The following is a 23,539-nucleotide window of genomic DNA, read 5'->3' on the forward strand; positions in this document are numbered from 1 at the left end:
TGGCAGAATCAGCCAACAGCCCCATGGCCTGGCACAGCCTCTGAGAAAGGGCTGCAAGACCCCGCTCCTAACACCAGCTACCACTTTGTTGCCGTGTGTGGAAGCTCATTTGTGAGCCAGGGTAAATACCTGGTGCCCTTCCCATAATGAAAAGAAAGGATCGGTGTAATATTCATGTTAAGAAGACTGGAATCCTACCTGAAACTGCTTTATGAGGCTTACTGCGTTTTCTTCCCTATAAAAATGAAATATCATTGAATAAACACACATTACTTAATCTGCAAACTAACAGAAGTTACAGTGACAGTTCCATGTATACAGCATTTTATTGAATGAAGGTATATTACAATAGACAAACATATATTACACATGCTATACAAAATATACATTCTTATGTGAAAAAAATATAAATAGACACTAGGAAGTAGCAACAGGGAACAAGAGCATCTTTGCTCACGCTGAACCCCAGCTCCTGTACCGTTAGTACTTTGGCATTGATTGAGGACACCATTTACTGCAAACAGAACGGCCACTCTGCTCTTTGTGCCTCCTGGAGGAAAGGGTAAAGAAAAGACACCTGATTTTTTTTTTCCTACAAGTCTGCCAAGTAAGTTTTTCCACAATGTTAAGTACCGCAGCATGTTCACCTGTAAATAGCTGCATGCAACTGGTCCGTGTACTGTCAGAGAAGTCAGTGCAGCTTCAGCTCCTGAACTCTTTCAAGAGCTAGGACTTCAGTTTGTTCTGGTGCAGACAGCATAATTTTAAAGCCTTATTCTGGGCTAAGCACATCTTAATGACCTAACACGAGTATGATCACACTGGGAAGTTGTGCCTTAAGTACACCTAAGGTTTTGGATGCCCCCCATGCACATCAACAGTTATACTGAGACAGCTGAGAGATCTGCATTAGCTTAACCCCACAGAAGAGAAGGATGAAAGAAAATAAAAGGTAGGAAGCATTTGCCAAATGGTGATAGGAGACAAGGCAGCAGTGGAGGTGCTACTTTCTTGCTCGTGGGAAACCATGGCACTGCACGTGCTAAGAAGCAACTGTCAGATCAACCTCTGAATATCTGAGTAAAGCAGCAAGCAGCCCAAAAAGATGCGTCTTTGCTGCTGCTGTAGTTTCATGACCTGACCTTTCTCATCTGAATTTAAACTGAAAGTTCCTGCAACAGAAACAGGTTTGGATTGAAAATAACCACTCGGTCTTAAATGCTATCTGGGAAGGAAAAGCCTGGAGCAAATAAAACCAGAAAGGAACAAACATCAAATTCTTTTGGCATGTATGTTACGTGTAAGCCCTTAAAATATTTCAGATGTCAGAGGTCAAAAAGAATTTAACAGACCTGTTTCTCCACTTTATCCGAAGGTCAAGGAAAATTAGATCCTCTTCCTACTAAAGCTGCTGGTTACCAAAGTCACTGTAGCTGTTTTCAAAACATGGTAAGAGCCATTAATAATAATTGCTCATTTGCATAGATCTGACTACTATTCATGCCCAAAGAGCTGTGGGAAAATAATCACTATTCCCAGCGCTTCCTCACTCTTTCACTCAGCTAAACCACAGCCTCAGAAGGTTCAGCTGTGATTCTGCAAGACTGCATCTGATAACGCAGTCACACCCCCTTCTATTTAGGAATGGATCAACAGGAAGCCCTACATACTTCTCTTAGGCTTGTCCAAGAAGGCTTTTGTCTTTATAAAAATATACCTTGCAGCTGTTTTCACTCTAGTGCATATCCTATGGCTTCGAAAGATACAGCGACGACCAGGAAGAAAGCCCCCTGCTCTTCAAGCAAGGCTACACAGCATAGCACAGAAGCGCTCTACCTCCGAATGCAAGACACTTGCTGAAAACCCACTGCTGCTGGGTCGTTAACATATTCTACACAAAGATATATTTTCTTAGAAGAAAATTTCAGGAAGTCTTCAGAATGTTCCTCCTCCCAACTCTGTCAGGCATGCTCCAGTAACAAGTGAAGTTTCTTTGCTTCCTCTGCTTCTCTCATCCAGTACTAGACTTTCAGTAGAGTGGTTCTCCCCCACGTTATTTCACTGCTCACCTGTGAAATACTTACACCTTTTTGCCACCCTGTGGTCTAGGGAACTATTACAGAGCTCAACATGGCCAGAATTTTGCCTGATCTTTTACAAAAGAAAAGGGCGGAAGTGTTTTAAAGGATACGTGCCTCTTGGCTGTGCAGAAGAAACAGAAAATCCACAGTATAGTTCACAGATAATTTACCCAATGCTTCTCCAATTTATCTAGTGTTCTTCATCACATTATTCTTTTAAAAAGTTCATTTAACTGGCAGCTATGAAAAATACACATATACCTCTTTGCAACATACACAACACAAAAGCTTTTTAAAGATAAAAGCTTAGATAAACTTCTGAAATAAACCACTCCAAGCTCCCACCTTAAAGCTATTTTAAGAGATGAAAAGAAACATGTTGTGTACTATTTCTTTTGTTTGCTATTTACAAAGCTTCTGAGAAGTTGTATAGTACTGCCTGTAGTGTAGGCTAACGCCGTTAATGCAGGGTCCGTTGGGCTTTAAGCTCTCCTAGAAAAGACAGGCAACCTAATATAGAAATTGAGAGACTCACTCACCATGTAGAAGTGTGCCAAACTTGGAATTCTGCTAATCTAATGAAATCGATCAGCTTGCAGTCAGGTCAGGCAAGCTTAATGCCTACAGAGTTGTATGTGACAATGAAATTCATCAATATCACCGTTGCACCACATATCTATAGCAAATTCACTTCTTTCCAAAACGAAGAATTTTTTATCCCCCTCAGAAACAAGCTTTCAATACCACAAAAAAAAAAAATATGGCTTGATATGCAGCTGTCAAGACTAACAGTATAATACATACTTTGGCATAATAAAAAATATATTTACATTACAGCCAACACATTTATATGCTTAGTGTATACAAAATATTTATAAATGCAAATTTATTTACAACTAGAGTCCATTATTCATAGGAGAAAACAAGCCCCAAAGTTAGACTGGTAAGAAACGCTTGCCAATAGTCTGAGGAACAAAAAGCTGGCCAAGAGTTTTATGCTTACAATTACTGGGGAATTCCATGAGGAGGCCCTGAACATTTGTTTTCGAGCAGACAATGTACTGTGAAATAGCTATGCATTCTTGAGAGCTTTTCAAAGCATGCACCAACACAAAGGCTGTCTCCAACACCAGAAGATCCATGTTTTAACACTGTTCTTGTGGATATCACTGATTGCCATGCGTATGTCCCACATTCCAATACGGGTGAATCCAAGCAAAAAGGGCATGTGCCACCTCCTTCGAGGGAGTCTGTCTTGGTTTACTCAGCCTGTAATTGTAGGCACATGTACAAAAGCATCTTTGGCCTAGGGGTTAGTCCTGAGGTAGTAAATACAAAAAGTCGGTCGGTATGGATTTGCTTCCAAGACTTCATTTGAGTGTCTTACGTGGTTTCACTATAGTCATGAATGTTCCGTGTCCTATTAAAATCAAAGTTATGTTCACGTAACCTGTGGCAAGGTCGGGGTGAAGCAGCTTGCTCCCGGTCACTGTCAATAATGCCCTCACTTCGAAGAGGTCGTGGGGTCTCACGGGCTGACGGCTGATGCAGGAAGTGTGAATGAGAGAGCGCTAGATCTTTGTTTACTCCCCATAAAGGAAGCTGAAAGGGTTCTGAGGAAGAAAAATTAGCAAATGAACAGGAGTGGGTTCATGAGAAGTACATGCAAGGGATCACATTTCAAAAGCTTTAAGAGAGGAATTAAGAAATACCATCCTTAGTAACATCACCCCCTTCAACTCTTGGGTATTGGATGTAAACAGAGCTAGCTCTGACAACAAGTGGTTCACAAACAGAGTATTTAAATAATTACTCCACAAACTATGGCGTTTGTAAAATTAGTTGTGAACAAACACCGAAAGGCAGCACAACAAGGGCTAGCAGTGTCAGGGAATACAAAACAAAAGAAATACAAAAGAAAGGAAAAGGATATGCTCACCATTAATATGCTGGGAAGAGATTTTCTTCTCACTTATTCTGTCATGGTTGGTAAGGAAGACAGACATGTCTCTGTCTGCTAAAAGATTATCAAGAGTACTGGGTTCATGCTGGTTGCGTGCTGCATACGTTTCCTTAGGCATCTGCACCATGAGATTAGGGAGAGTTTGATCCAGGGGGTCCTCTTCTGAGATGTAGGCATAGGGACAGTACTCTCGTGTCCTGGAGTAGATGTTTGCGTTGTCGTAACAGTCTGAGCAGATCACCAGCGGTGCTGTACCACCTGGCAAACAGCAAGGAAAAACAAAATACTCTTAAAGCAATAAGGATGTTTAAATTCTATCGACTTCCCCGTATTAGGATGGTTTCATTATTAGGATGGCATTATAGCAGCACAGTTTGAAAGGCCTCCATATAAAGGTAACACAATATCAGAGTATTCAGCTCCACTGTTTACCGAGGAAGTCACGTGAGAAATGTTCTGTTTGTCACCATCCCAATTCTCAATAGCACAGCCTTTCAGAAGCTGATTACAAAGAAAACACAGGAGTGAAAGAATAATCTCATGTTTGCTTTCCTGTTTCAAGGGCAGAAGGGCTCCAGCAGGTCCAACCAGCTTAGGCACCAGGCTGGAATCAAAGCTATCCGCACAGGTCTGTGTGTTGAAAGGTTTCACCAAGGCACCCTGGGCTACACCTGTGCTCTGCTATGCTCTGGTCTCAGACTGGATGATAAAGTGCTTACTGAGACAAGTTGCTTCTCAACTCCTTTCCTGGTACAGGCTCTAGAGACTGACTGGGCTGCAGATGAAGGGAATAGATCACGGGACGCATGTGGAAAAACTGAAGAATCACTTTTGGAAGCCAGGCTGTATAAAGACTGAATGGCTCCTCAGCATTTGTATGGTAAAACATCTCTATAGACTCAACATCAATATCCTGAAAAGTGTCCAAACAGGGCAGGGAAGTACTGCAGACCCTTCAGTTGTAATCTTAGTCAGCTGACCAGACGTCCAGCAGAGGCAGTAATTTTATGCTAAAGACAAAAATTACAGCAAGTCATCTTCCATGCAAGCTTTGTTTCCACCTCTTTCTTTTTAAGATTCCAAAGGAACGTAACAGCATAAAAACCTACCTTGACATTTAACAACCTAGGAATTCTCTAATGGCATCCCTGTCTTTCTGGACAGATCACAAACCCTGAAGCAGAGAGCCTCTGGAGGAAAATGTACTAACTCTGGAAGCTGAAGGATGGCAGTCATGACATCTACACGCAAAGGCCCTGAGAGCAGAGCAGAAGTGAGCCCAGACATTGCTGAACCAAAGCTTAAACTATCTGCATGGAAAGCAGAAGCTTTGATCACAGAAAATAAACACTGGAAGAGAAACAGAAGATGCCTCAAACTCAAAAGAGTCAATGGAAACTTTATGATCAACCTGAATTCTTCTCTAGGAAAAGTGAGGAGCTTTCTACTCTACTAGGGCATCCTTCTCTACTATCCTACATTGTGCAACACTGCTGCCAGCTACGAGGACTGGAGGCATCTTGCTGAGTGCAATTGATAGATGTGAGGACTTCACTTACCATCTGTGCCTTTGTGCACGTAGCTACCGGCTGGAGGCATAAGCTGCTGATGGCTTCCTGCCTCTGAGTTACTGTAGCCTTCCTGAGGCTCCGACAGAGTTCCTTGGGAGGATAAATAACTGGGAATGTCTGCAGGTAGGTTCATCTCCTCTGCAAGGCAGAATTAACAGTGATGACATTCAGAGCTAAGTAGCATCAGCACTATTATGCACATCAACAGCAATATAATGCAGAACTTCAGCTCACATATGGTTCTCTCTACCTCAGTCATTAAAAATCCATATATCTAGCTCAAAACTAATAGGGACAGAATAGCTATTTACACACATTATTCCAGGTCTTGAAAACATTTAAGTTAACTCAAATATTGATTTTCAAATTAGTGTTTTCCCTCAATGCAGAACAAATCTAGTGTGTCAGGAATAAAACAGACTGCTGATACTTAAAAATAAAAGCCTAAGCTCGCCTCTTCCCCTAATGGATGAAGGAATTTGAGCAAATCCCCGAATAGATTTTAGAAGGAAATCTTCAACGCTTTGATCTTATCCAGCTGTAACGAAACCAGAAATATCACCACTCTTCAGTGTTTTGGATTAAAAACACGTCTGAAGCACGCTGCTTTGGCACTTTACCTGTGTTAGTGATGCTATAATCCTCATTCTTCCTTCTCATGTGGTAGATCACAATAACCCATACCAGGGACGTTCCCACAACACAGCAAACCACAACAATAATCACAATGCCTACTGTTGCCCAGCCATCTTCCTCATGGACAATGCCACTCTGGGACGAATCGCAATTTGGGGAAGCCAGGACATTTAGGTAAATATGACCACGCTCGGTGCCCAGCGTGTTGGACATAATGCATGTGTACTTTCCAGCATCCTCTAACCCAGCATCCACGATGATAAGGAGTTGATTGGCTGCAGCAAAAAAATGCCGTTCTGTGACTGTCAGAGGCCCGTCGTCTTTAGTCCAGTTGAGGCGAGGGGCAGGACTGCCGCCAGCGATGCACTGCAGGACAGCAGTTTCACCTCGGGTTACTGTTCTGTCTTCTAGAGGCCTAATGAAGGAAGGAGTTTCTGTAGCAATAGAGAAGGGGAAAAAAAAAAAAAAGTAAAAAACCTTCACTATGCAAACACCCCTGTGTCACCACATTGTATTCCATGAGGTTTTAAATCTGACTTTACAGCCTGAACATAAACATAAGCAACAGAACAGAGGATTCAGGAAATCCTGTGACGTCAGTTATTCTATGGATCACTGCAACAAATGCAAGTACAGCAAACATCCTGAAAATTACACTAGCCTCATTCTTCTGCTTTATGTATTCCAGTTCTAAATTTGCCTGTGACCATAACGTTAAAAGTGTCTCCAAAGACGACTGCACTCTAGAAGGAACTGTCCTTCCATTATTACTCAGTATGTTTCATGCTGCCTGTGACTAGATTTGTTCCAGTACAACGAAAATTCTCATTTACATTGCTGGGCTGAGGTATCTCCCTCAATTCTCTCCTGCAAAGATCACACTGACTTCACTGGTCAGCACTGAAGCTTAGCTTCTAAAAAGCTTCGCTGTTCAGAAGTCCTGAGTGCAGCATTCAAATGCCCTCAAAGCCCTCCAAAGCAGTTCAGAGACACTGTTCCAAAGGCAGAAGTGAAATGATCCATGCCAGCAGAGACAAGCACATCACTTACCTAACACAGTCAGCGTGGCATTTGCTGACAAACCGCCTGCAGTGTTTTGTGCCATGCAGCTATAGATACCCATGTCTTCTATTTTTACATTTGCAATAAAGAACACATCATCCTCAGGCATGACGTGCATTCTCCTCTCTCGTGCAGCAGGGAAGTCTGTGCCACCATCTTTCTGCCAGGAGATCTGAGGAGTAGGGTGGCCCTCTGCAGCACACTCCAGCCGAGCCATAGCCCCAGTACGGATAGTAAGATCCATGGGGGTTTTCAGGAAGGAAGGCAGCTCTGGATCAAAGGAGATACTAAAGCTTTAGTATTTTCAGAAACAGGAAAAAAGCAGCAAAAGCACAGGATATCTGAAAACACACAAATCTGGAACACCTGTAGCTCTCCCTGGTTAAGGCAGATTATTAACAGCTGCACAAATGTTAGAAGTGGTCACTTCTAAGAGCCTATCCTTCAAATTTAAATGTAACACCTACACTGTTGATTTAAGATGATCTGAACAATAACATTTCTCATGGGAAAGCACAGGGAAAAGCTTTAGCCTTCTTCATGAGCCCTTTATCACACTTTCTCTTCCCTGGTAATAGGGAAAGCAAACTTCCATCTCCACAGCTGCATGTTTTATACAAGCAAAAGCAACACATGCACCTCTGCTCTCCAACACAATGAGGATCAGTGGTCCACTGACTGATAAAAACAGTGCCTTCTCAACTCCCTTCTCTGAAGTTAAATAGGGATCCTCTGTTACAGCCAAAAAACGGGACTTAATAATTTGATTTTTCAGTTTATTTCCAGTCCTACAACTTTTAGTTGAATCTTCCCTAGCTTTACACTCAGGGAAGGTGCTTAGTTATGAAGAGACAGCAGAGGGAGCTTTTAGTTAAAGAGAGTTCTACCTTCATTCAGCTAGATGAACAATTCAGTTCTAGTCAAAGCATGGGAGATATCTGCCCCTTTTCAAAAGTGAACAGAAGGCCTTTCACACACAGTATCACTTATCTGCTTTATAAAGAGATGTTTGATGCATTGAAATACAAGTGAGACATTATTGCAAGGCTATTTTGAGCCAGCTCTGAGAATTAAGGAATTCTAATGGGTTTTATAAATCAAAATGAAAACATGAAAAACAGACTCGTTACACTTCGGGTTGAACATATTTCTTCTTTGTTACTGTCATTGCTTACCATTAACGGTCAGCTTGGCTTTGTTGGAATAGTTGGAGCCAAAGTGATTGGTGACAATGCACTGATACCTTCCTTCATCAGTGAAGTTCACATTGAAAAGATGCAGGACAGTGGTGTACTCAACCACCTCACCACTTTGCTGCTGATACCTGGCAAAATTCTCAACCTCTGCATCATACAAGACTTCGCTGTCCTTACGCCAGGCTGTGGACATGGGTGAATCACTGCTGCTCACAGCAGTGCAAGTCAGAGTCACATTCATGCCTCGCAGAGCAATCGTGGTCTCAGGATGTACTCTTATCTGCGGTTTAGGGAAGTTATCTGAAAAGAAAAGCACCAATATTAGCTATGTTGCTCTCCAACATGCAATCAATATTGTGGGAAAACTCACTGAAAAGACAATGTAAGCAGAATGAAACCTGTAGGAACAATATGTGCACCCCAAGCAGGACATCTATGTTATTTCCATATTTTCAAGCTAGAAAAAGGATTAGAACCACAGGCAGAAGTACAGGAAAAGCACTGAGGTCAATATAGAAGCATGATCTTGAACAGCACCCTGCAATTTCTACAACTGTCTAGAACTCGCTCTATTTAGATTACAAACAAAGACCACGCTTGGCTGAAGAACTAGGTTATTTTATAAAAGACTGAAGACTTGCTTTCAGAGAGTTTATATATCTTGAAGAGTCTTTAAGTTATACAAATAAAGAATAGCAAGCTAGCAGGTCGCACCGTCTTATCACACTGAAGTTATTTCAATACCTATTATTTTATCAAAGGCATTCTCACAGGTACACAGTGTTCAGTGTCAGGCACAATGGTGGTAACGTTCGAATAGGGAAGTTGATGATTGTGCCTACATGATGGTATTGTAGCCTTTGCCACCAAAAGAATGAAAGAATTATGCAAACACAAGTAACAGTTGTTAAACCGTTCATCTGGAAAACAGAACAGCAGACTATTTCCAGGCCTGCCACTGACTTCACACGTGATTCTGTGCAAAGAGTCTCTCAGTTTTCCATCTCACAGTTTTGTTACAGCAATAAATAGATATATTTGAAACCGTGGTGGCACAGAGACAGGTAAATGTTAGAGATATGGAGCATCAGAAAATATACCAGAGTATTAAATATCCTTGTCTTGCTGGTAGGGACAGGAACAAATAAGAAAGTGCCAAATAGCTCTTATAAAGAGAAAGACATTTTTAGTCAGGAAGAATGGAAACATGATCAGTTCTTAACAGTAACCTAAATGAAAACCAACGCAGTCTTACACAATTAAAGACCAAGCACCTCCAGCTGTGTTACAACCAGGTTTCAGAAAGGTGCCTGCACAGATTTGTGTTACGTTTTGATATAAAAATTAATTTAAAATACAAACCACAGACAAAGTCATCAGGGTCCACACTGAGAAGGCTTTGTCCTGCTAACCATTCAGGATGAGCACAGCTAACGTTCACAGCCTGCTGTAAGTGACTGTCAGTGAGCCACTGCGGCAGCCATTTCAACTGGCAATCACAAAGCAAGCTGCTGGTGTTCAAAAGCCTGCAGAAACAAAGCAAAATGAAAGTGCGATGACAGTTTAAGTATTTCACAGTCCTACATGTGATTTCAACAAGCAAAACAACTCTGATGTATATATTTCCAGAAATTACAAGATTTACAGTATTCTTTTATGCCCATGGGTGTTTACTATACCATGTTATATATGCTAGAAACAGTCCAGGAAAAAAAATCCTTCTACTATCAGTATTAAAATCTTACATTTCTTTTTAATTGTAAGGAAATTAGCCTTGGATCTGCAGCCTCTAAGTATGTATGTATGGTCTCTCTTTAAAGCAAATAAAAAAACATAATACTGCAGAGCAGCTCTGTATCTCAAACTAGACACATTACGAAGTGAGTGTAAGTCTCAATATTTGTTTTCATGCCAGCTAATAAATATTTAAGAATTAAAGTGATTTGTTTCACAGAAGCATCTGCTGCAGATTGTTCTCTTCTCTACTCCACAAGAAAATTGAGGAGGGAGAACAGGAAACAATGACTGGTCAACTTTTTCCTCACTGCGTGCTTTCAAAGTTTCTTAAATATTATATGTGAACATAATTGATTGGAGAGAAAGAACAGTATTGTAACAGAAAATTATCTTCCACTCAGATGAATCTGATAGATCTGCAGTGAGAGTAGAGGCACACAAGCCAGAATTCCAACCTGCTGTTTGCCCATACATAGCAGTGATTTCTCACTTTTAAGATACATAAGAAAATGCATTCGAAGTCTCGTCTTTAACACCCAGAATGTGTCTCATCGCCTTCCTCCTCAAACTGTCAGACCTTGCAGACTAACTGTCCATATGGCCAAGATTATCTAACTGGATAACAGTTTTAAAACAGATTATATGATATTCAGAGACTTTATCTCATAGAGATGACTGTGTTACACTAGGATTAGTCTTGGGTGTGAAGGTCACTTCAAATAATACTTTACATGTCTGAAGATCACAAGTCTCTAGCAGCTTAAGCATCTGATGAGCAACTAAAAAAATGTTGTCGAGTTTTGATTTTTAAGGCCCTTCCCTAGGCAAAAAAAAGGGAACAACATAAGCATAGGGTTTGTTAAACCCCCTGAAAGACTCTTGATGAATCATTTATGTTCATTGTCTAAATACTAGTGTGTTCCAAATTTGCAGCAAAATTCTAAGATACAAAAACTTATGGTTCACTACTGCAAGAAAAAAAATCACTTTTCTACTAAATTGCAACTAAGGAGATGGATGTTTAGATTTTTATCAAACATTAAACCAAACCAAGTATACTGCCAATACCTTTTAGTTGATAATTAGCTTTGTTTTACATATTTCAGGATGAAAATGGGATGCACTTCAGTCAATTTCAGCTAATCCTGCAACAGCTGAAGGATTGTTAACACGGTAAGAATTATACAGAATCTGTAAAGAACTGTCAAACTTACAGCTCCTTCAATTGAGCCTGTGCAAACGCATTTTCTTGGATGGACATCACTGCGTTGTTGCTTAAATCCCTGCAAGTTAAGCAAAGAACAATAATGTAAGTGTAACTTCATAGTCTACCTTCAGTTAAATTCTTGAAATTTTGAGAGAGAATACAAGGCTGAAGTTGATAAACAACTAGGAGTTCTACACAAAGCAGAGTACTTACAGATGTTCAAGTCTTTCAAGACCGGAGAATGCTTTCTTCATAATTGATTTAATCTGGTTTCCTTGCAAGATTCTGAAAGACAAGCACCCCCCAAAGCCCCAGAATCAGCTTGAATGTCAGTATGAGCTCATAAGTAAGACATAAAAGAAGTTTCTCTAGGATGTTTAACTAAGGTTTTCTTCTTTCTAGAAGAGATGAATGACTGAATACCATTTTCTGAGCCTGAAGGCTCATCTAATTTTCTTATAGATAGTGTTTCTTTTCTATCCTTAACTTTGAGATCTGGGTTTGTGATGGGCTCTGAAGATCATTCAAGCCAGCAGAATGGAAAAGCGATAAACAGAACTTGGGAGCAGAGCAATAATATCCTGATACCAATCTGCCACAACCACATCAGTTCCTGAGACTCTACACTCCTACTATTTGTTATACACATTGTCTGTAGTTGCACAGGATTGCATAGCTCCCTGCAAAGCACACAGCACCAGATGCAGAGTGCACAGCCAAAGTACTGCAAAGCTGCTAAATCAGTATTGTGTCATATATGGACAACCCCCTCCCCTCAAGAAACTGTAACTTTTACCAAACTAAAGCAAACAAAAGTAACAGTCACCATACAACAAGACCGTGCCATTCTAATAATAAATTCAGTCAAATATTCTTGCTTAATTTCTTCAATATGGTCCCATAAAATGATCCAGATCCATGGAACCCAAACCTCTGAAGGTCACAGCACGAAAGGGGAAATACACTGACTACAGCTGCCAATTAGAAAGTCTTTCTGCCTCATATCATTGATTTCACAATTATTATTTTGCATTTTCGCTCTGTTCTGCTTGCCTGAGAAGCACTGTCATTGCAATGTTTTGTAATACGTACAGTTTATCCAGCCTGCTGAGTCCTGCAAATGCTTCATTTGCATCTTCTATGGCCCATGAGATCTCATTGTTCCTCAAGTCCCTGCAGGAGCAGAAGAGCCTGATTACAAACCTTGCAACATCACTGTGACCACTGCTTGTGCTTAGCTATGGAAGAGAACTGACTGTTACTTGTGCCTGGTAATGGTGTTCTGGGGCAGGCACCGGAACAGGATCCCCAGGAAAGTGGTCATGGCACCAAGCCTGCTGGGGTTCAAGAAGCATTTGAACAACGCTCTTAGACACGTGTTTTAACCGTTTAGGAAGTCCTGTGTGGAGCCAGGAGTTGGAGGTGATGATTCTTGTGGGTCCCTTCCAACTCAGATATTCTATGATTCAATGTGACAGCGTCACCTGGAAGATCTCACAACTCACACAGAACGTTTGTCAGAGGGTGACTATTGCATTTCAGAGATGCAAGGGAAAACAGGATTGTTGGAGATCAGTGCCTGAGACAGAACCACAAACAAATCCTGAAGTACAAATTCTTGATGTGGTATTGAAGGACAGACCCAGTCTGCCTTGCAGTTGCCATGTGATGGGGGCTGTTTACCAGAAGCTGGGAGAGGCTCCTGAAGTTGGTTCATGTAAGTGAATTAACCAATACACCACCAGCATTAATCTTCCCGAGTAACAGGCTTATAATGGCATTAGCATATTAAGAGATTACACACAGGTTATAGCATAAGGCTGCCAAGCACAATGTAGTAGATTTTCAGCATGAAGTTGATATTCTGCTCACAGATCTTGTTAGCAGCTAATGGGATTTCTGTTTGACCTCTGCACAGCTCTTCTGCCCCTCACACAGAACAGCGGCCTGAGCAGAAAAAGCAATATAGCAGCACTGTTTGTAGAGAATTACACGCTTGTTAGAGAGAAGGTGAAATAAATCCAATAGTATTTTTAGCTGGAATGGCATGGATTGAGCAAAGAGTTTCTGATAAAGCCAGTTTTCATCTGTCCTAATACAACCACACACAGAATTGCAGATAGTTGTGTGTTTAGAGGTGCACTGATGGAAAGTAGTCTCTGCTGCGCTTTATCAGATATTATATGGATCAAGAAGTTATGACACAGAAAGCTAACTACCTATACAAGTGTACGTGTCATCTCATGGAAACGCTTCTTTCCTTCTGCTAGTGGTAGAAAAATGCAGCATCTACTTGTCCTTGAGGGAGACTGTAAAAGGTGTAGATTACTATTCTGGGAGAGACTGGGATCAACCTCCGGGATGTTGTCAGTGGTAACACGTTGTTTTATTTGTCTTCCAAAGACAGAAGGCTTGTTTTTAATACCTCGGAGGAGACACTTCCACAATACATGTACTTTAAAGATTAGGACAAAAAGAAGAGTGTTTGTAATTCCACAATTCAGGTATTGCAAGGACTGGAATACAGCCCTGAAGCTTGCTCACATTAAGATTTTTCCTCTTTGAGAAGTATTCAGTTTAATGTACTGGACACTGGAATCATCTACTGAGAAAAATGACTAGATGAGTAACATGCCTAATTTGTTTCCTAGTTGCTTGTTCTTGTGATTTAAAAGTAGTTTCTATAATTCTCTCCATGTCTGCTTGAGAGTTTTAGATTGTGAATGCATGAGTGGTATCAACGGCAAGCTAAAATATTAAAAAGTAATGAACGTTTTAGAATTTTGAACTTCAGATCTTCAGTGCTATTCTTTGATACACCTTCCATCTTACTTTGCTCTTATTACCTTGTGGTTTATATACAGTTTTTACAGTTTGTTCTAGGTTATTAAGGCTACCTTGCAGAATAGTGACAGGAGCTGAACCTACAGAGAAATATTTATGTCAGCCTTAGCACTGAAACAAATCGTATACAAGCAACAATGGAGGTAAGCCGACAGCACCACAGTATCTAGTTTGTAGTATTTTTACACTCCACTACTCCAACCACTTAGCAAAACGAGTGAGCAACCCAAAAGAAAAGCCCCTCATTGTGTGCACTGAGGAGCTGGCTCCTTATGCTTGGCTGGGCACGAATGCTTGGAGCTTTGTTTGTCACCACTGCCCAGTCCCGCACATTCCAGCCCTGAAGCAAATGGCCAGCTTTTCAGCTGTTTGTTGCCCCTCAGGAGCCCAGGAAAACCTACTAATTAATCTGCTCTTGTTCTTTTTCATTCTACTCTAGATCTAAGAAATTAGTTTTAATTATTCCATTAAAAGGTTGTGTTAAGGCTAACAGAATATGACTGCTTACATAGGTCTGATAAGTTTGCTTATTTAAGCATTTATTTAATGAACTGACACAGGGGCTATAAACTTACACTCCTTTCTCAGCTACCATTATTTAGGATGATTACAAGTTTTCAGATCCACTTGGGAAGCATTTTTATTATTATTAAAAGCCAGGACTGAGTTTTGTAAAAGAAAATATTGAACAGCTACAACTGGTAACAGCAGTCCTGACAAAAGCAGAGCTGTGCCTCAGATGGCAAGTAATCCTACTCCTCCCCTACACCCTGCCTGACTTCAGCTCACATGCAGGGTGGGCTAAACAGCACCTTCTGTGACTAGCAGGATTCACCATGTGGTTTCATAGTTATCCAGCCTTAAGAAAACCACCTGGAATAGAGAGAGGTCCAGACTGGCAGTTCTGCAAGCTGCCTATCCACAGCTGCTCAGAACTGGTACGATACGCAGCCGAGTGCTTAAGGTCATCACACGGCTTCTCATCAGCACACTAAGCCAGGATTCTGTTATCTCAGCATACTGAGTGCCACATTCATCATCATTACTTCCAGAAGTGTTGCTGAATTAAATTGAGATTCTAGCTAGAGGTTTTCTGTACTTACAAGATCTGAAGATTCGTCAGACCTCTGAACACACCATCAGCAATGTGACTAATGCGATTGTCACCCAGGTTTAGTTTCTCCAATAAACCAAGTCCCACGAAGGCAGATTCCTTGAGGCGAGTTAGCTGGTTGTACGACAAGTCTCTGAAAATATTGAACAAGACAAGTTGGGGGGATTAATTAGGAAGATACTATCGAACTTGATTAACTATGGAATCTTGATAATTTCTAGTAGAACACTTATAAAAAAAGTAAAACACACAACATCACCATGGGTCTAACAAAGAAATTGAGTACTTCCTTCAGTAACGCACCCTTACTGGGTACGATCCAATACGTTACTTGCAACATTACAAAATCCCCACTGAAAAGCAGCCCAGGACTTACAGCTCTGAAAGTCTTTGGCAGAACTCCCACGCATCTGGACTGATCCTGCTAATGGCATTCTGGCTAACTTGGAGTTGTTGCAATGTCCGCAGACCATACAGCCAGCCCTTGTTTATTTCTGTTAAGTTATTATGTTCCAGTTCTCTAAGGAAAAGAGATGGAAAAGCATTTGCAAAACAGGTAATAAATGAAAACACATTTACAAAGTTTTACCTAGTGGATATTGAAATGATTTACTAACATTAAGCCTTACGGAACTTGAAATTCATGATTATACTCGTTCCATGGAAACCAAGAGTGAACAGAAGTACACAAAAAATCCAGCAGCAGAAGTGAAATTGCAGTCTGTTCCAAAAGATGACTTTTAAAAAAAAAGCCTTTTGCTAACATTGCATTGCATACCCCTGCCGCCCTATGTCAAAACATAACCTAATGAAGAACCACCCCATGTTACAGAGAACACAAATGCTTTCTTGCAAAGCAAGAAGTGCTGAGTTTTGACTACTCCTGTATTTGCTATCCCACTGGTACTAAAGTGGAGAAGCGATTCAACTGAGCTGCTAAAATCAGAAAATTGTCAAATATTCACAAGTACACAAAAAAAGCTATCGACAGTGACAAAGCATTCTTGATAACTAAGTGGAAAGAAGGCGGAGAGACACAGTATCTTTACACCTCTAAAGGAACCAGATATGATATCAACGTAATGCGAAAATGCAGATCTATAAACTCTCATCTTGTGACACTCATCAATATTCCAGCACAGTGTCAGTGTGAGGGTAGCAATACAGGACTGAACCCTACACAAAGAAATTCCAGGACTGGGTATACTCACAATTCTTCTATGTTATTCAGGCCAAAGAATGCTCCATCCATGAGTCTGCTAATCCCATTGCGTTGCATTTTTAAAGATTTTAGGGACTCCAGTCCTTGGAATGTAAGGCTTTCCACTATTTTAATCCTGTTCCTCTTCAGTTCCCTTATATAAAGATGTTAGAAAAACGTTAAGATGTATTTAATAAGCAACGTTTTGTGACTTCAAGAACACGTACTGAGATAGTGTAAACACGATCTTTTTAACCTTTCAAGATCGCTACTTACAGGAACTGCACATGAGGCAATTTGAAGATCTTTGGCGGAATCACACTAATCCTGTTCCTGTTCAGCTTTACCACTATTAGAGAGCTAGATAAATTATCAAGACAGCCTGCTTCTAGGGTAGTTATTCTGTTGTTACTCAGATTCCTACGAAAGAAGAGGAGAAAGGCCTTTCAGAATGTGCAATATTTTATGAACAAAATTGCACAAGCATGTTGGAGCAACCACTTATCACTAGAACTCAAGTTCCTTGCGATGTCACATCAGAAATCTGAGTTCTAGCATACCAGAAAGCTGTATCATTTTTTTCCCCAAAATAATCCATGGTAGGAGCTGATTCTGACTGCATGCCATGCTTCAGTTAGACATGTCTAAGACAATGTCAACAGGAATCTACACAAGATGAGCTGAAATCATTCCACGTCCCTGCGGGCTGAAGTGCCAGCACTTTGGTAACAGCAGTTATTGTTTCCCATACTACCAGAGGAAAAAGCAATACGGATTGCTATGAAAAGTATTTAATTTCCAGCACATTTGTAGCTACATTGAGCACTCCTAGCAGTTCAAAGCCACACAAGGCAGCCCGCACTAAAACAGTAACTTAGAGTAAATGAAGAATTCAACAATGTTGAGGAAACAGGAGCCCAGGCATGGCAGACCGCTCATACTTACAGGTACTTTAGTTGCATTCGTGGAAAAGAAGCAGCTTTAATTTCTGAAATGAGATTAGAACTCAGGTCTAGATTTTCCAATGAAAGGTAAACTTGGAGCTGCTCAGCATTTATTTCTGGAATGGTATTATGTACCCTGAAAAACATAAGCAACAGAGCTGGTTACCATCACATCCCATCCTGCCCACTGCGTGGCTTTGCAGCTACAGGATTCCGTCTACCAACATCACCAGTGAGTCTCTTACATCGGAAATGTAGCACGCACTGCAGAACATTAATTCTTAAAGCAGCACTGAAAATCCAAGACTGATCTGCCGCCCTGACATAGAAATAGATTCAAGTTCTGGGGACTGTAACAGGGCTGTATCTCATGGGAACTGTCAGTGCTAGACTGAATCCCTCCCCTTCAAAGCTGCCCGTCTTGGTGGACTGCATTTTGTTGGTAATTTAGGGTGACTTGATTGTCTAACAGATTTGTATTTCTTTAAAGAGTGCTTACATATTCCCTACAGCACTTTAAAGGAGTAGCATTTCAGACAAAACAAATGCTTTCCTACAACTCGATAGCAAAATTCTCACTTTCGTTAAAACAAGAAGAAGGCAGACAAGCTGCTACTTACAATGAGAGCAGAGTTATGTTTGAAGTTGTTTCTCCAAAATAAGGAATTTCACTTAGCTCATTGTAATTCATTTTCCTTAAAGAAAAGTTTAAAAAAAAATTATTTACTGACACCTCGGAGAAAAACCCTTCTATATACAGCAGAAAACTCGTATCACAAGACATTTAACAATTTAATGTTAATAATAGTCGTTAACAAAACTGGTTAAGAGCTTAAATCCTAATAACTTCAAAAACGTAACAGTGAAGCACACAAGTTCTTACAATTTTTAACGGTTACTATTACTTCTCTTTAACTTCAGACCAGCCATAGCGAAAACAAACAGCTCATTTCTTTTTAACATATTGGCCTGCTAAACTTTTATGAAAAAGCATTCTGCACACAAAACACCAGTTTTCCATACAATTTGCTGCCAGCAAAGCATCCATTTTTAATTAACCAGCATTAAATATTTCTGCAAGTCAGACCAGACTTCTAGATACGCAATGAAATGCGCTCATTAGAATCACGGAGGAAACCTTCAGCTTATCATAAAAAGCAACTTACACTTCTTGCAGTGTGCGAACGGATAAATCGATGCTCCAGTTGGATGACAGCAGATGATTATGGCTTAAATCCCTAGAGAAAAAAAGAGGAGTTATTCGAGATGGCACTCCGTTCTGCAAAACAAACTAGGCCTTTTGACGCCTCTTTGGCACTAGCCCAGCACAGAGATGAGTCGCAGACACTTGTGCCGACAGCCCCAGCATCTCTGCTTGCTGGATGAGGCTAACACTGAGAGCAGGCGTGCGGCACGGTGCTGGTACCCTCACCACAGGGAGCACAGAGCACATGCACCTGACCCCTGCCCAATAATTCGGGGAGCCCGCCGAGGGCAGCGAGCTGTGCCTGCCCATGGGCATGACACCACGGACGCACCATTTCCAATTCTCCCCCCACGCACAGGGCTGCAGCGAGCCGTTTCCAGCAACAGCTGCTCACCTCCTGGTTAATTCCTCCCCATGGACTCTCACGGCTGCAGATGTAACAGCGCGCTCGCAACAACCGCGGCTGGTTTTAACTCCATCAGCCAGGGCTGGCACAGGAGGCGGTCACCCTTTAGGAACAGAACTACCACTACTAAAAACACTGAAACATAACCTGCCACCATCAGTTTTCCTCCTGGCGAGCAGGCTCGGTGCCAGCACCAGGTGCACATCCTGCACTCTGGACCCGGGGACAGCTCCAGCTACACCAAGAGCCGGCCGTGAGGCTCTCCAGGAAGGATGACGGGGTGAAGACAGAGCTGGCAGCGCCCCTGCTGAGGAGGGGGACCCAGAATGGGTTGAGCCCTCGCTGGGCACAGCAAGGATCCACAGGGTCGGTCAGCAGCACGCACAGGGCATGGGACGGCCTCGCACCGGGCAGCCCACCGGGGGCTGGGGGCAGTTCTGGCAGGGAGTTACTAAAACCTTGGGAAATGGTGAGAAATCTCTCCACTGCACTCAGCACTGGCTTAAGTAGCATGGCAATAGCCTGAAGTTCAAGGTAATCCCTGGCTTTTGCTGTAAAAAGGTAACGATTTTGAAGTCCTGTTGCGTGTATTTGCTCAAGATTTGCCGTTTATAATAAAGAAACGGTGACATAAAAGCCAAATTTCAGTTACAAATGACAAAAAGAAACCACATTTTAATTCCCACAGGGTTTAATTGGGCCATTATGGTAATGCAGCAACCTGTTCTTCTAAGACAGCCTTTCAGCATGCCAGTTATTTCTCCGTGAGGCCGCTGACTGATGCCATCCCCAGAGAAATGCACCCGTTCTGCACTGCAGCACACACACACCCCATCGTGGACAGGATCCGAGAGATACCCAACCGTACCCCAAAAGATCTCAGCTAATATAAGCCGGAAAGTCAGCAGGCCACGTGAATGCTTTCTTTTCTTCCACGACCACCCCTAACGCCCTGGTCAATGGGTCTGCCAGCAACCAGGAACCCTGCCAGAGGCCTTAACAACAACCCAGAGATGAGGATTTTGATTTGGAGCGCCCAGGAGAAGCACGGCCCAAGTACTAACCACGTTGGGACTACACCACCGTTTTTGTTAGGTCCCCTTTCAAGAAGTTCTGCACAGAGCTCATACCTAAAGCAGCTCGGGCGTTATTTCCATCTAGTTACTGTTACTGATGCTTTCCTTTTCAAAAGGAGATGGATGGCTAAATACTAACTGAAAAAACATCGAATGATCGATCTATAAACATAAAAATCAAACATTCACTTGGCTATGTTTTTGGCTTTCACACACAGAACCAAATTCCCATGTCCTGAACCAGCAGGACACCAGAGCAGCCCTGTGATTCCACAAGCACTCGGGCCTTTACCGCAGGGCCCACCTTTCAGAGGACGTAGAACAAACGTGCAGAACTTGTGTTTCAGAGACTCAGCTGGTATCGTACCTAAAATCACCTAAACATTCATTTTGAGCTGAGCTGGTGGTAACATCAGCTGCAAGTAGCTCGAGAGTTATGGAAAACAAGAACTTTCAGCCCATAAAGTTCGGTGAAACGAGAACTGAGGGGGGGAAAGCCCATCAGGGACTTTTTCATGTGAGGAAAAAAAAAAAGCTTTGATTAATTTAAACAGCTTTTATGCATTACGGCTCATTTAGAGTCAGAACTGCTAGAGCTGTCTTAGGGAAGAAAAAATTCCCCCCCCACATGCTTCGTGTGCCAAAATCCTGGAAGCCACAACAGAGAATATACACTTAATTATTGTTTGCAGCATATGGCAGATTGCATAACTTAGCACAGCGCCAACACCACTTCTTCCCAGCGCAGCCTGCGCCAAGCAGTTTGCAGCACACCCTCTGTTGGCCTGCAGAAAGACACGAGCCCTTCGAAGCTTGAAAGCTCGCTCTCAAACACAACAGATACCGCTTTGCTCATCAGCCACCTGATGAACCCCCAGCTCACCTTTCCAGGCCCTGACAAGTGCTAAGATATCCTCCTACCTTTCTAAACGTGAAATATTTTAAGGGATAAGTTAACTGCATTTCTGTGCTGAGCTCTACATCTCCTCTTAAACATTTCTGATTGTTTATCCTATGGGGAAAGAAGAGAGCTACAAAACCAGAACGTGGCAGTGCAGTGACAAACTTCTTTATGCACGCCCTGGCATAGCTCAGACTCCTCAAGTCCTGCCAAAAGGGACCCCTGGAGCCAGCTGCACGCACTCTGCTCTGCCAGGCCCGCTTTATGCTGCCTGCAGCCCCGTCCCCCCGCCGTGCTGGGGGACAACTCTGGCTTAGGAACCTCGCTGGCTCCAGGAGGGGCCGAGAACTCCCGTGAGCAACGAGGATTTCCCCCCCCCAGGGGACAAACGGCTCGGGCAGTGCTGAGTAACGGCCGGGGGCGCCCTGCCTGGGCCCTGGGGGCTGTGCTCAGGTACCCGCGGCCCTAACCCAGGGCTGCCAATCCCAAACCCAAGGCTCCGAAGCAGCAGCGGCGGCGGCACGGCCCGGGGGGGGAGGGGGCGCAGGGATCCCAGTGGGAAGCGAGGCCCAGGCCGAGGCGCTGCCGGGAGGGGCTGCGGCCTGCAGCAGGCCCGGGAAGGAGGGGGGGGGAACGGGGACACCGAGCCCCGCCGCCCCCCGCCGCGGGCAGAGCCGTGCCCGGGGCCCCGCCCGCTGCCCCGGGAGGCGGCCGCAGGCCCGTTAGGCCCAGCCCGGCCTCACCGCGCCACCGCAGGGCCCCGACCGGTGCCGCCCAGCCCAGCCCGGCCCAGCCCGGCCCCGCCGCCCCCCGGACTCACAGCGCGGTGGTGCCGGCGGGCAGCGGCGGGATCCTGCGCGGGCCGGGCCCGGCGGGCAGGCGGTGGCGGCTGCAGTCCAGCAGGCCGCGGCGGCAGGAGCAGGGCGCGGAGCAGGGCTCGGAGGCGGCGGCCGCGGCCCCCAGCGCGCACAGCGCCGCCAGCAGCAGGGGCAGGGCCCGCGGCAGCGCCCCGCGGGGGGGGCCCGCGCCCGGCCCCGCGCCCCGCATCCCCCGGCACGGCGCGGCCCGGCCCGCACCGCGCCCGCCCACCCACCGACTGCGTCACCGCGCAGCGCGCCGGGGGGGTGGGGCCGGCGTGAGGGGGCGTGGTCAACGGAGGGGGCGTGGCCTAGCGGAAGGGGGCGTGGTTACGGGGCGCCGCCGAGCGGGGCGGGGCCGCGGGAACCGGGAGGGGGCGGGGCCGGGGGCGGGGCCTCGCGGGGCACGGTCCCGGTGCCCGGTGCCCGCGGTGGTCGGTGCCGCTGTGCGCGGGTCCCCGTGTGCCCCGGTGCCGGCGGTGCTGGCGGGGCCGCTCCCGACCGCCCGGTGCCGCCGGCTCCCGGTGAGCCCCGTTACCGGCCCCGTTAACAACCCCGTTACCGGCCCCGTTACCAGCCCCCTCAGTCTCCCCGACCACGTTTCCCCCCCGCCTTTTCCGTTTCCGAGCTCAGCACCGCGGCAGCCCCCCCGTGTACACGTTAACCGGGGCCGTGCCCCGCTGCCGGGCTGCTCCCCGCACCCTCTGTGCCGCACCGAGCCGGTGCCACCGGGACCCTACCCCCCCCCGCCGGGCTCTCTCCGGTCCCCCAGCGTCCCGGCGGGCCCCAAACTCCATCCCCCGGGGCCGCCGGGCGCGGCTCTCCCTGCCCCCGGCCGCTGGATGGCACACGAGGCCCGGCGGAGGAGCCCGGCCGGGCCCGGGGCTGCCGGGGGAAAAGGCAGCGAGGGAGGGGGCAGCGCTGGCTGCCAGGGGTGGGAGCCTCATTGGAGTCGCTCAGAGTCATTCATGACATCTCTGTAAAATAACAGCAAAAAGCTTCAAACACGCAGCCCTGCAGCCCCCCCAGTGGCTGGCCCAGCCATGAATCCACACCCTGCTGGTCACGGAGCACTTCCCAGGAACAGTGAGGAGATCTCCAGGCCTGTTTTTTTTTCCAGGGAAATTACTGCAGCATAATCGCATCTTCAGCTGGAGCCCGGCTCGGGCTCTGAAGACATGTGGCCAACACCTACAGCCCTTCCTCTCCCTCCCTTTCCAGCGGTTGTGCTTGTTTCCTTGAACGTTTATGGGTCAGCCGAGTCAAGATTGCTAATGAGCGGGGTGATTATGGCCCAGGGCGCTTCTCGAGCCATTCCCGATGGGGTGCTGCACAGGGGATGGGGACAGGGATGGGGACAGGGACAGCCTGGGGAAGGCTCCCGCAGCGCGCAGTGGTGTCGGGCAGCCCTGGTGCACTGCGTGGCATTTCAGTGGCAGTGAAGGCCCTGGTCAGGCTGTACAATCGGGAGCAAACTGTCTCCCTAAGTTGGGTTTTATGAGCAACAAATCAGGAGCAGTTCAATATTTACCCCAG

The 23,539-nt window shown here is 44.7% G+C and overlaps 1 protein-coding gene across 1 annotated transcript; it reads right to left on the reverse strand.

Moving 5' to 3' along the window:
- Nucleotides 1–307: 307 nt before the first annotated feature.
- On the reverse strand, nt 308–22,247 carry LRIG2 (leucine rich repeats and immunoglobulin like domains 2). Its single transcript, XM_027444830.3, has 18 exons — nt 21,967–22,247; nt 18,723–18,794; nt 18,177–18,251; nt 17,558–17,692; nt 16,889–17,032; nt 16,623–16,766; nt 15,788–15,931; nt 15,401–15,544; nt 12,546–12,626; nt 11,667–11,738; nt 11,461–11,529; nt 9,872–10,035; nt 8,489–8,809; nt 7,302–7,583; nt 6,236–6,685; nt 5,604–5,753; nt 4,021–4,302; nt 308–3,694 (listed from the first exon to the last, which is right to left on the reverse strand). The coding sequence occupies exons 1-18, from the start codon at nt 22,191–22,193 to the stop codon at nt 3,465–3,467; spliced, it is 3,186 nt and encodes a 1,061-aa protein (XP_027300631.3). The 5' UTR covers nt 22,194–22,247; the 3' UTR covers nt 308–3,464.
- Nucleotides 22,248–23,539: the final 1,292 nt, after the last annotated feature.

This window comes from Anas platyrhynchos, chromosome 27 (genome assembly GCF_047663525.1).
Source record: "Anas platyrhynchos isolate ZD024472 breed Pekin duck chromosome 27, IASCAAS_PekinDuck_T2T, whole genome shotgun sequence".
In the NCBI taxonomy this organism is placed as follows: Eukaryota; Metazoa; Chordata; class Aves; order Anseriformes; family Anatidae; genus Anas; species Anas platyrhynchos.

Excerpts from the sequence above, each read along its gene's own strand:
- LRIG2 (XM_027444830.3), bottom strand. The coding sequence starts at position 22,193 with ATGCGGGGCGCGGGGCCGGGCGCGGGCCCCCCCCGCGGGGCGCTGCCG. Across the intron at positions 18,795-21,966 it reads CCCGCCGGCACCACCGCGCT|GGATTTAAGCCATAATCATC; the intron begins GTGAGTCCGGGG and ends TTTTTTCTCTAG. Across the intron at positions 4,303-5,603 it reads CGTGCACAAAGGCACAGATG|GTGGTACAGCACCGCTGGTG; the intron begins GTAAGTGAAGTC and ends GCTGTTTGCCAG.